General features: G+C 50.0%; 1 protein-coding gene across 3 annotated transcripts in view; it reads right to left on the bottom strand.

Moving 5' to 3' along the window:
• Positions 1-12,491, bottom strand: part of SLC44A2 (solute carrier family 44 member 2 (CTL2 blood group)) — a 32,781-nt gene that overhangs the window by 4,013 nt on the left and 16,277 nt on the right. The window contains exons 1-17 of one of the 3 annotated variants that reach the window (XM_005890792.3): positions 10,613-10,830; positions 10,105-10,153; positions 6,942-7,015; positions 6,728-6,812; positions 6,097-6,181; positions 5,783-5,893; positions 5,635-5,695; positions 5,424-5,547; positions 5,207-5,290; positions 5,010-5,122; positions 2,380-2,511; positions 2,189-2,288; positions 2,011-2,103; positions 1,750-1,834; positions 879-1,141; positions 699-793; positions 60-163 (exon numbers count right to left, since the gene is read on the bottom strand). In XM_005890792.3, the coding sequence (XP_005890854.1) occupies positions 60-163; positions 699-793; positions 879-1,141; positions 1,750-1,834; positions 2,011-2,103; positions 2,189-2,288; positions 2,380-2,511; positions 5,010-5,122; positions 5,207-5,290; positions 5,424-5,547; positions 5,635-5,695; positions 5,783-5,893; positions 6,097-6,181; positions 6,728-6,812; positions 6,942-7,015; positions 10,105-10,153; positions 10,613-10,649 (1,695 nt within the window). In that variant the 5' untranslated portion in view covers positions 10,650-10,830. Of the gene's footprint in view, positions 1-59; positions 164-698; positions 794-878; positions 1,142-1,749; positions 1,835-2,010; positions 2,104-2,188; positions 2,289-2,379; positions 2,512-5,009; positions 5,123-5,206; positions 5,291-5,423; positions 5,548-5,634; positions 5,696-5,782; positions 5,894-6,096; positions 6,182-6,727; positions 6,813-6,941; positions 7,016-10,104; positions 10,154-10,612; positions 10,831-12,491 lie in introns of those variants that run through there. The other 2 variants (XM_005890793.3, XM_070373663.1) reach the window with 2 other exon arrangements.

Genomic DNA, 12,491 nt, shown 5'->3' with positions numbered 1-12,491 from the left:
AAGGGCTCCTCCAGCTAGAAGCAGCTAGTGGGTTAGTTCCTGGTCCCAGGCCTACTCACCATGATGTAGGCGTTTCTGTTGAGGAATTTGATGAATTTCTCCAGACACCAAAAGCAGCATTTGAGACAGCTCATGAGGAACTTTGCAAACTTGTTCTCTGCCGCTGGTAGATGAGAGAGATGCAGAGGTGAGAGGAAACCCCACTCGGCCTGGTAGGAGCCCCTACTTCCTTGTTTCACACACTTGGCAGAGTCCAGGACTCTTAGAGCCTCCTTCTCGAATAGACAAGGAAAGGGAGACTTGATTCAGAACCCTCGGGGTCCTGCCCCGCACGCTGGTAGGAACCAACAGTGACTCTCAGCCCAGTCCCCCAAAACAGGCATTCAGCCCCGCCTCGAAGATAGGAATAAGTGACAACCCACTCGGCTACCCTGGTCCTGCCTCCCAGGCAGAAGCCAATCCTTGAGACCTCCTTGGCTCCACCCCAATATACAACCAATCCCAGCCTGACCGTCTCTTCTGGAACCAATGGCGGCCCCGCCTCTTATTCCCGCCCCTTCAAAGGAAAGAACTCCTTTCAATGGGCTCTTCCAGCCATTCCAGCAATTTAGCCCCACCTCCCTCCAAGAATCAATCCCAATCTACTCCCTTAGCCCCGCCCCCCCATGGGAATCACGTCAACCACCCGTGGGCCATACCTTTCAAGCGCTGATCCAAGTACTCCAGTATCACTCGGATGACCTGCACGATGGCCAGAAGGAGGGAGCCAAAGGCCAGGGAGCCTGTGTGATACCTTTGAGCCGAGGGGGTGGTCAGTGGCCGGGCCAGGCCTCTTCCACTCCATCTTACCGCCACCCCCAGCCCACCTGGGTCCCCACCTGAGCGCCCGGCCAAAGGCAGAGAAGAGCGGGAAGGCAGGCAAATCATCCGGCTTGTTCATGGCCCAGTAGTAGGAGGCAAACGCCCCGGCTAGTGTGACCTGGCCCAGTGCCAGCACGAAGTTGGCCAGCCAGAAGAACATGAAGACGTTGAAGATCTGCAGGCCCAACAGGGCCCGGTGGTAGGTCGATTCACCACCATAGAAGGCGAACTGGCAGTGGGCTCCAGGACACAGGCGGGATTCATTGGAGGAGGGGAAGGTCTGTGGGAGGGATGCAGAGCCTGGTCATATCATAGGGCCTTGTGGTTCAGAGTGGGCTCTGGGCATCAGGTCCAGGTCAGGTGGACCATGGGGTGGGACAGGAGTCATGAGGAACTAAGTCAAGGAACTAGGAGTTTACAAGAAGGGCTTGCAAAAGTGGTTCTAAAAGCAAGATCAGAGATCATTGTCTCAATGGGCATCAGGGAGGCAGGATAAACTATCATGAGGATCAATGGAGTGGTCATGTAGACAGATCACAAGTGGCAGAGATCACTATGAAGACCACAGAGGGCAGGTGAGGGGCTTGTGAAAAGCAAGGACAGGGTTCTGGAAGCAAGAACTGGCCACCATTGGGTGAAGAGAGGGCTGCAGTAGCAGGAGACAAAGTCAAGGGTGGGGGGAAGGTGAGTGGATCAGCACTTAGGGAGTAGGGGGGAGTGGGGGCCAGGCTGGATCTCCTCCCCCCACCCCATGCCCCCTGCATCTGGCACAGGACATACAGCAGGCGTCAAATGTTTGCTCCAATGGTCCCCAAGTGGGAACAAGAGATTTCAGATCATCTGTGGGCTATCAGAGAAACAGCCATCCCTCTATTTGGGGACACTCACCTCGGGGTTGCAGGTTTTCCCAGCAACTGGGCAGCTGGTCTCATTGAAGATCTTATAGACAGCTTCGTTGGAAGTGGACAGGAAGCTAGAAGCTTGTTAAGGAATCTAAGTTCAGGGCTTAGGGACCACAGGGGCGCATAGAAAAAGAATCCATTCCCACACCAGGTTCTGGCCTTGCCCCCAGGCTGCGGGTCATCTCCAGGCAAATTGGGCACTTTTAGCCATCCCTGGGGTCAGAAACCAGGATCTGATGGTGGATACATAGCAGTGCTAGCCCAGTAGGCGATGCAAAGGCACAGCAGGAAGAAGGTGACCAGTGGGTACAGCAAGGAGCACATCACGTATCCCACAGCCCTGGAAAGAGCAGAGGCACAGACATCAAAGCCCGAGCAGCCCCCACGACTGCCCCAGCCTGACCCTCTGGCACCCCAGCACCCACCTGCTGGCTTCTTTGATGAGTGCGATGGCAATGAGAATTCTCTTCCGTAGAAAAATGAGCAGCAAGATGATAATAACCTCAACGATGCTCAGAATGATCACTGTGGGGGGCAGAGGGTGAATTCAAGTCTGCCACCTGCCTGGGCTCCCCGCTCCCTCCCAGGCCTCACCAAGTGGGGAGCTGGTACTCACTGAAGGCCACCCAGGTCTGCCGCAAGTGCAGGTACACTCGGAAGTCCGTCTGGAAGCCAAGGTCCACCAGGGAGACGTCAGAGCCGGCCTCACCACGCAGCCGAGCATACTCCATGTAGCAATGCAGTATTCCTGCTCAGGGGAACCACTGTGCTCACTGACCTCAGCCCAACCACCGCTCCCCCAGCGCTGTAAAGCAGGTACAATCATATCCATTTAACAGAAAACAAAAACCAAGGCTGAGAGGGCGCTGCTGTTGCCTCAGGGCCTTTGCACTGGCTGTTCCTGCTGCCTGGTTCAGTCTCTCCCCAACTGGATCCCTTACATCGTCTAGTCTCTGCTCTAAAGTCACCTTCTCATGCAACCTTCTAGGATCCCTTCCCCCCTTTAGAATAATACCCTCTTACACTCCAAATTCTTATCCCCCTTCACTGTTTTGACATCCCAGAGGTTATCTGGTTTGTTTCTTGTCCATCTTGCCCATACCCCCCTGGAATATAAACTCCACAAGAGTAAGATTTGTCCTGGTGTATTCATTGCTGTAAGCCCAGGACCTAGAAGACTGCCCAGGACATAGTCATTCAATACAAGATGGATGAATGAATGAGTGAGCAGGTATCAGGGTTGTGTGACCTGAGGCTTTCCTGACCCCTCTGCATGCTCAGTTGCTTCAGTCATGTCCGATTCTTTGAGACCCTAGGGACTGGAGCCCATGGGATTCTCCAGGCAAGAATACTGGAGTAGGTTGCCATTTCCTCCTCCAACCTGACCCCTCTGTAACAATGATTCACAGGTGGGGAGGGAGGACATGGGTGCTAACATCCAGTGGGTCAGCATTAGGGATTTTCAGCATTCTCTTTAGCTCTCTGTAGAAGAAATTTATAAAGTACAGATAACATACAAAAAGCTAGTCACCGGGGATTTCCCTGGTGGTCCAATAGTTAAGACTCCAAGCTCCCAATACAGGGGGATCAGGTTCAGTTCCTTGTCAGGAAACTAGGTCCCATATGCCACAACTAAGCGTTCGCATATCACAACGAAAACATCCCTTGGGCCCCAACTAAGACCCAGCACAGCCAAGGGTAGTAACAAGATGGTAATGCTGGTGATTTAGTCGCTAAGTCACGTCCAACTCTTGCAACCTCATGGATTGTAACCCATCAGGCTCCTCCGTCCATGGGATTTCCCAGACAAGAATGCTGGAATGGGTAGGTAGCCATTTCCTTCTCCAGGGGATCTTTCCAACCCAGGGATCAAACTCAAGTCTCCTGCATTGCAGGCAGTCTCCTGCATTGCAGGTGGATACTTTACTGTGGAGTCACCAAGTAACAAAGGCAATAAAACTAACTATTTAAAAAACAAAAACAAAAATGCTAACCACCTAAACTGCCAGCACCTAGCTAGAAACCACTAGTGACATGAATATTTTGGGAATTCCCTGACAGCCCAGTGGTTAGGACTTTGAGCTTCCACTTCAGGGGCCATGGGTTTGATCTCTGGTTGGGGAACTAAGATCCTGCATGCTGCGCAGTGTGGCCAAAAAAAAAAAAAGAATTATTTTAATGTCTGTGTCCCCAGTTTAGGTTGCGCATCTGGCAAAGTTTAAATGAATAAACAGAACATGAAGCACTGTGTTCAGAGTCACAGGGCCCTTCCCCATCTCATTTACACCCTATCTTCTCATCAAGTCTCTGAACCGGTAAATACTAATTATTCCCATTTTATGGAGAAGGACATTGAGGCATGGGGAGGCTGAGTCACTTGCCCAAGGTCATAGAGCAAGGAACTGGAAGAGGCTGTATTCAGACCCTGGGCTCTCTGGTGCCAGAGCATGTGGCCTTAACCACTGTGCTAGATGGTCTACTTGACGATGACTTTGCTGTCAACAAAATACAGATCCAGCCCTGTTTGGGAACATTATGATCTAACCCATCGCACATAAATGAGCATGGAAGTTGTTTCCAAGTGTCTGCTCTCATAAACAATGTCGAGATGAACATCTTCACAAATATTCCCAGTGAAAGACATAGAGAATGTCTGATGGCTCAGGAGAATTTTTTTTTTTTTTGGTCATGCGTTGCAGCCTTCAGAATCTTAGTTCTGTGATCAGGGATCAAACCCAGGGCCTAGCAGTGAAAGCGCAAGTCCTAGCCACTGGACTACCAGGGAATTTCCTCAAGAGATGATTCTGGGTTTTTTTGGCTGTGGGATATGTGGGATCTTGGGCTTCCCAAGTGGCACTAGTGGTAAAGAACCCGCCTGCCAATGCAGGAGACATAAGAGACACGGGTTCGATCCCTGGGTTGGGAAGATCCCTTGAAGGAGGGCACGGCAACCCACTCTAGTATTCTTGCCTGGAGAATCCCATGGACAGAGGAGCCTGGCGGGCTATGGTCCATAGGGTCACAAAGAGTCAGACACGACAGAAGTGACTTAGCACTGCATGTGTGATCTTAGTTCCCCGACCAGGGATTGAACCCACGCCCCCTGCATTGGATGCATGAAGTCTTAAGCACTGAACCGCCAGGGAAGTCCCAAGAGAAGATTCTTGATGGGTCAATGACAGCTCCAAGGGCACAGGAACTTTGCAGACAGTGGGGAGGGGAGGACACAGGGAGGGAGAGACTTACCGTAGCCTAGGACCAGGATCACCATGACGATCATCACCCAGACCATAATGCCAGCCAAGAATCGGAGCAGGATGATGAACAGGAGGCTCAGCACCATGGCAATAATCAGGCCTCTGAGAGATAAAACAGGGACATAAGTGGATCCTGATCCCCTCACCAATCTCAGATAGGGTAGCTTACCTTCCCTCTCAACTTACATGATAATCCAGTACCAGGAGACTGTGTAATCTTCAAATATCCTCATGGCCAGCTGCCGAGCCTCCAGGATTCCACTGGCCTTCCTGGGGGAGGGCAGACAAGGCTTAGGTAGGATCCCAATCCATGACTGGGCCAGCCCCAGGGGATGCCCTGTTCCCTACCCAACCCCACCCCCCAGGAAAGCATAGCGCTGGGGTGGTGGGTCGAGGTCCTCACTTGGCGCCTTCCACCAGCTCCGTGATGTTTTTCCGAGAGCCAAGCCCATCCTCGTACGTTGTCTCGTTGCCCACCATGAGGATCCCCTTGTGGGCATGGACAGCCGGGAAACATCGCTGGGCAACTATACGGAGTTGGAGATGGGACCAGTCAGGTGGAGCCCCTGAAACCCCCTCAGGCCCCTCCAGAGCCCATGGGATCCCAGACTCACAGGGTTTGCTGGGAATGAGGACAGCGGGGCAGTCTCCATCTCGAAGGACTTCAGCCACACCCTGCCAAGAGACAGCACGTGGTCGATCCTGAGGGCCAGTACTCTGGACCTGCCTTTGCCCAGGCTCCCTGGACAGTTATCCACTTACCTTGTTTTTCTGGAAGCCAGGTAAACAGTACTGCTTGTAGTACTCAAAGTCCTCAGATGCATGAGCATTCAGGTAGGTGAGGTAACGGCTGGGACATTTCTCCACACAAATCTTGGGAGGGGTAGGAGGCAGGGGTTGGGTGGGGTCAGAACAGACACCTGATCCCCTCTTAGGACAGAGGTCCCACCCTCCTCCCCCTTATTCATTGAGGGGAGAAAGAGGGCTGGGAGAGAAGCTACTACTAGAGGAGGAAAAAGGACCTGATTGATGTAAGCAGGGGGCGGGGACAGGAAACAGGAGGAGAGGGAAGTTACCTGGGGGGTGGGACACTGGAATTCCAGCAGGACCAGGGGGCTAGCACACTTCACGATGTTGAAATAAAACAGGAATGGTTTGTTCCTGGGGTTGGGGAAGGGAGACGGAAACTGTCAAGACTTCTCCATCAGCCTATATGGAATTTCTTAATGAAAATAGAAATAACAACCATAATAACCACAGCAGCAACTTCATGCCAGGTGCTGTTTAAGCACTGGACACGCACTGGCTCATTTAACCATCAGAAGAGTCCCATGAGAGTGGGAATGTCAGCATCCCCATTGCAGAGATGAGGCCCAGAGAGTCTGAGACACTTGCTGTAGGTCACACAGCCAGGGAGTGGCACAGCTCATTTTGAGCTTGCCCATTTGCCTCACCTGACATCAGATCTAGGACTGTCTCTTCTCTGTCTCTCCCCTAATATATGGGCCACCAGAGGATAAGACTCTGAATGTCTCATTTAGAACCCTGTCCCCAGGGCCTAGAACAGAGGCTGGGGATGGTAAGAGTTTTATAAATACTTGTTGACTGGACTAGTGGATTGATGGAGGTGAGGGAAGCCTAGAACCTTCTCCCCAGTACTGAGGAAGCTCCCTCCAGACCCAGTAGGCCCCAAGGAGCCACACTCACTCATTCTTCGTGCCCTTCTGCCCGCAGAATTGGCCTCGGCTGTCAGTGGGGTAGATCACCTTTCGAGGGTCTCCATGGGTCCAAGCTGTGGAGGGATCCAGGAATGTTGAGGTGATGGGACTCCACCACCAGCTCCCCTTTTGCCCTTCTGCCCCAGACGCTGTGGGCTGCCCACACACCCAGGAACCGCCACCCCATCCCCTCCTTCGCTTACCTATGATGCCTACAGCTACATAACCCACAATAGCCAGGAAGAGGAAGACACAGCAAATGATATCTGTGCAGCCTCTGTGGAGGAAGAGACCGTATCAGTGTGGGAGTACTGGTGCCCTGGATATCATGGACCCAACCTGCCTTGTGCATGCGTCCATGCTCAGCCATCAGTCGTGTCCGACCCTTTGGTACCCCGTGGGCTGTAGCCCGCCAGGCTCCTCTGTCCATGGGATTTGTCAGGCAAAAACACTGGAATAGTTTGCCATTTCTTCCTCCAGGGGATCTTCCCAACCCAGGGATTGAATCCAAGTCTCCTGCATTGGCAGGCGGATTCTTTACCTCTCAGCCACCTGGGAAGCCCTGTCCTGCCTTGTAAATGTACCACATCCAGGTGTTATTTGGACACACGTTCCTGAGTGGTACCAATGCTGTATATTTTAACTATTAATGCCTTTCATTGCAGCACTATTGACAATAGCCAAGATATGGAAGCAACCTAAGTGCCCATCCATAGCTGAGTGGATAAAGGTGTGGTATATGTGTATACAATGGAATATTACTCATGTGTGTGTGTCTGTGTGTGCATGCACTCAGTTGCTCAGTCGTGTCCAACACGTGGCGACCCCATGGACTGTAGCCCGCAAGGCTCCTCTGCCCGTGGAATTCTCCAGGCAAGAATACTGGAGAGGATTGCCATTCCCTTCTCTAGGGGGTCTTCCCAACCCAGGGATTGAACCCACATCTCCTACATTGTAGGTGGATACTTTCTCTCTTTTTTAAAATTTTATCTTTTTTTTTATATCTGTAATTTTTGTATGTGCATTCTTTACTGCTGAGCCACCCGGTAGCCCTGGGATATTACTCAGCCCTCCATGAAGAATGAAATCTTGCCATTTGCACAACATGCAACAGACCTGGAGGATATTCTGCTAAGTGAAATAGGTCAGACAGAGAAAAACAAATAATGTATGCTTTCACTTATATGTAAAATCTACAAAACAAAACAAATAAACAAACAAAACAAAACAGAAACAAACTCACAGATGCAGAGCACAAACTGGCAGTTGTCAAGAGTGGAGGTAGGTGGGGGAATGGACAAAACAGGTAAAGGGGATTAAAAGTTACAAACTTCTGAAGAGGTACAAACTTCCAACTACAAAATAAGTAAGTCATGGGAATGTAATACACATAGGGAATGCAGTCAAAACATTCTAATAACACTGTATGGTAATGGATGGTAACTGGTCTTATTGCAGTGATCATTTCATAACATATAAAAAAAACTGAATTACTACATTGTCCACCTGAAACTAATATAATATTGTCTATTAATTATAACTCAATTTTAAAAAGCAAAAAATAAAAAATAATTTTAATACCTAATGCTACACTATCCTCAATGCAGGTTGCAGCATTGTTTAGCTCTCTTTTGATTAAGTGCCGATTTCACTACATCCTTACCAGCATTATGGATTAATGTTTTTTAAAATTTAAGCTATTTTGTGGTGATCATTTTGCAATGTACAGAAATACTGAATCACTATATTATGCACCCAGAATTAATTAAGTGATGTAGGTCAGTTATACTTCAAAAACAAAGAAACTAATTCATAGAAAGAGAGACCAGACATGTGGTTACCAGAGGTAGGGTTTGGGAAGTGGAAGGGGGTATTGGATGAAGGTATTCAAAAGGTACAAGCTTCCATTTGTAAGATAAATAAGTACTAGTGATATAATGTACAACACGGTAAATATAATGTTGCATGATAAATTATGAAAATTGTTAAGAGAGTAGACCTTAAATTATTTTTTAATATCATAAGATTAAATATGAATAGGATAAAATGTAAACCATACAGGGATATACTTAATTAAGAACTACCTCCCACATAATCCTCCTCTCCATGAGAAACCTCTGTTAATGATTTCTTGTGAGTTTTTTATTTACTGGTACAAATGTTTTCCAAAACAAGTTTTTTTGGTTAACCCAGGTATGATTATGCTACACCCACAGTTTGTGTCTTGCTTTTTTCACTATTATATGGAGAGGGATCCATGTGAGGACTCAGAAGGGCTCTTGTACATTTTAGCAGCTGTGTAATAAAATAACCTAAGGATGCACTGTAATGTATCTAACTAGTTCCCAGACGTGCAACTCAGATTGTTGGTTTTTGCCCATCTAGGCAAGGTTTGTGGAGAAGGAAATGGCAACTCACTCCAGGATTCTTACCTGGAGAATCCCATGGACACAAAAGCCTGGTGAGACCCAGTCCACGGGATCGCAAAAGTCAGACACTACTAAGCGACTAACATACACAGGTAAGGTTTGGGCTTCCCTGGTAGCTCAGCTGGTAAAGAATCTGCCTGCAATTCAGAAGGCCTGGGTTTGATCCCTAGATTCTAAAGATCCCCTGGAGGAGGGCATGGCAACCCACTCCAGTCTTCTAGCCTGGAGAATCCCCATGGATAGAGGAGCCTGGCGGGCTACACTCCATGGGGTGGAAAAGAGTCAGACACGACTGAGCGACTAAGCACAGCACAGCACAGGCAAGGTTTACTGAGAGAAATTTTTTCACATAATCCTAATTTCTGGAACGAAGAGCGGTACATTTTTTTAAATGTCATATTTCCTAATTCCCTCCAAAAAAGACTGTATCAATTAGTTTCACAGCAGAATATGTGTCAATCTTTTTTTTAATTGAAGTAACATTGCTTTATAACATTATGTAATTTTCATGTGTGCAGTATTGTATTCCTACTTGTGTATACGCTAGTGTGTCTTTTTTTTTTTTAAGTGTGTCTATTTTTAACCTCTGCTAACCTCTGAGGGGGAAACTCTATTTGGTTCCTGTTTTACATTACATTCCTTTACTTTCCAGTGACTTTGAGCATTTCTCCATAACTCCACTGTCTATAGTATTTCCGGTTCTATTAAATGATCTGTTCCAGTCTTTTGCCTAAATTGAAAAAAAAAATGCATTTGTAAAGACTCTCTATAGGTGAAGAAAATTCCTTTATCATTCTTTTACCACTCTTTTATCTCTAAGTTGCAAATATGTATAACCAGTTTGTTGGAGAACAGATGTGGGTGTGGGTGTAAAGAAACAGGGGTGGAAGCAATGTTAGCTGACACCCCTCCCCTCCCAGGAACCCAGACCCCTTACCTGTTGTAAATGGGTCCTCTGAAGGCGGGGTCATACTTCTGCGGTGTTCCTGAAAATCAGAAAGATTGAACCGGGTGGTCCAAGATGAAGCTGGCAGACCACCCTTCCCCAAGATGTCCCCAGGGATGTCTCTAGCCACAGAAGAGTAAGATTCAGAGATAACTGTGGATTTTCCGTGAACTGCCCCATTTATCACCCGGCGACCACTCATTGGAAGGACTGGGAGCGGGGCTAAAAAAGGGGCTGCCCGGGAGTCCGGTGGAAGGGGGAGGACCCAAAAATGGGATCTGGAGAAGGAGGCAACGAGGCCAGACCTCTGGGATGCGGGAGTTTTGGAGGGACCTCCGGGTGGGCCTAGGGGCTGAGGGGTGCTGGCAGGTGATGCGGAGGCGGGGCGGGTACAGACTGAGATCTGCCGTTCCGCGCTCCCCTCATCCCCCCTACCCTGGGTCCTCCCGCTGCTCCCTCCAAGTTGCCAGGCCCGCGTGCGGAGGGGGGCGCTGCCTACCGTGCTTCCCGTAATAAAGCTGCTGCTCCTTCCCCATCCCTGCGGGCGCCCGGCCCCGACGGCGCCTGCCTGCTCCCGCAGCCGCTCCCCCTCTGCCCTCCGGTCCGGACGCGCGGGCGTCCCCAGGGGAGGGACCGAGGGACCGACTGGCGGCGGCTCCTCCCAGCAAAGAGCCAGGCGGGACGGCCCAAACCGGTCAGACCGGCCCTAGCGGAGCGGCTGCCTCGGACCTACTGGACCCAGAAACGGAGGGAGGGAGGGAGAGAGGGAGGAGAGAGCGGGGCGGGGCGGCAGCTGCTCCCGCCACTCACCCGCCGCCCAATTTAGCCCTCTCCGCCTGCCGCCCGCCACCCCGCGCCCAGCCCCCACCCAGGGAACTCTGGCTTTACCCAGTGGCCTGGGGTAGCCTCCGCGCCCCCCAACGAGGCGACACAGCCCTAAAACATCTCTCAACCCTGGAAGGCACCTAATAATTGTCCCATTCTGCAGATACGGAAACTGAGGCATCAGTGTCTGGCCAGGCACCCCAAAACAGGCAGATGGCTGAATCCAAACAACCAATTATTCAGCCCATTTGGGCTGAATGCTCTCCAACCTGTGGGTGCATTCTTTAAAGAGTAAGTGCCAACAGTTAAATATTGAGACAGTCCATATAAAAATCCACACCCGTGTCTCCTGAGAACTCCCAAATTAGAAATGACAGCCTGTTCCCCTACCCCATGCCACATCCCTATCTGGCACTGCTCCCTGCTGGTTCCTTTGTGGCCCCCAAGGCTACACACCTCAGCTCGCCATCCCTGCACCCTCTTACAGCTGATAATCCTGAAGCATTTGCTTTGAAGAACATGCATTTATTGAGCACCTCCTGGGTACAGTGGCATTTGTGAAACCCAGTCTTGGGGAGCTGACATCTACAGGGTAACCCTGGACTCAAATGAGCCTGCCCTATCTGAGCCAGAGGATACTCAGGTCAGTGCTTTGTGTTCTCTGAGCCTCAACTTCCTCATCTGTGAAATGGGACTAAAGTGTAAAACCAAAACCAGCCACAATGGGGACTTCCCTGGTAGTCCAGATGTTACGAATCTGCCTTGCAATGCAAGGGACGTGTGTTTGATCCCTGGTCAGAGAACTAAGATCCCACATGCCTCGGGGCAACTAAGCCCACTGGCTGCTACTACTGAACCCTTGAGCTAGAGAGTCTGTGTGCCTCAATGAAAGATTCTGAGTGCTGAAACTAAAACCCTATACAGCCAAATAAATAAATAAAACAAACACCAGCCAAAGACCAGGCATGGGATAGATACCAAGTATACAGTTGGCATAGATGTACTGTATTGCCAGTAGAGGGGTATTCAACTGATGTGGAGGTATACAGTAGGTATGGGGTACTGGTGGTATGGGGTATATAGCCCATCAAGAGCTATACAATTGTGGGGGTATAAGGCCAGCGTGGAGTTGTAAAGCTGGTAGGATACACCCCCCTGCCCCAGCTATCCACCCCCAATTCAGCAGTATGCTCCTTTGATCATGCTCCTGTTCAAACTGCTTCTCCCAACAGCCCTGAGGCCAGTTGCAAACGTCACACTACATTCAACTTTACAGGTGACAGGGCCTGATACAATTGGTATGGGAGTGTAGGCAACAGGAAAAGATATCCAGGGTGGGGCACACAATCAGCACGGGGTTATCAATGTGGTCATACACAGTTGCTGTTCAATAATTGTTGCTCCAAGTCAGGCACCCCCTGGTGGGAGTCTGGTCACCAGCTCAGCTTGTCCCTAGAGAAACATCACCTCCCGGAACTCCCAGGTGGCTCAGAGGTAAAGAATCCACCTGCCGATGAGAGAGATGCAGGTTCGATTCCTGGTCTGGGAAGATC

Source organism: Bos mutus, chromosome 7 (assembly GCF_027580195.1).
Source record: "Bos mutus isolate GX-2022 chromosome 7, NWIPB_WYAK_1.1, whole genome shotgun sequence".
NCBI lineage: Eukaryota > Metazoa > Chordata > Mammalia > Artiodactyla > Bovidae > Bos > Bos mutus.
Note: the sequence above shows the minus strand (reverse complement) of the source record. Positions and strands in the feature narration are given on the sequence as shown.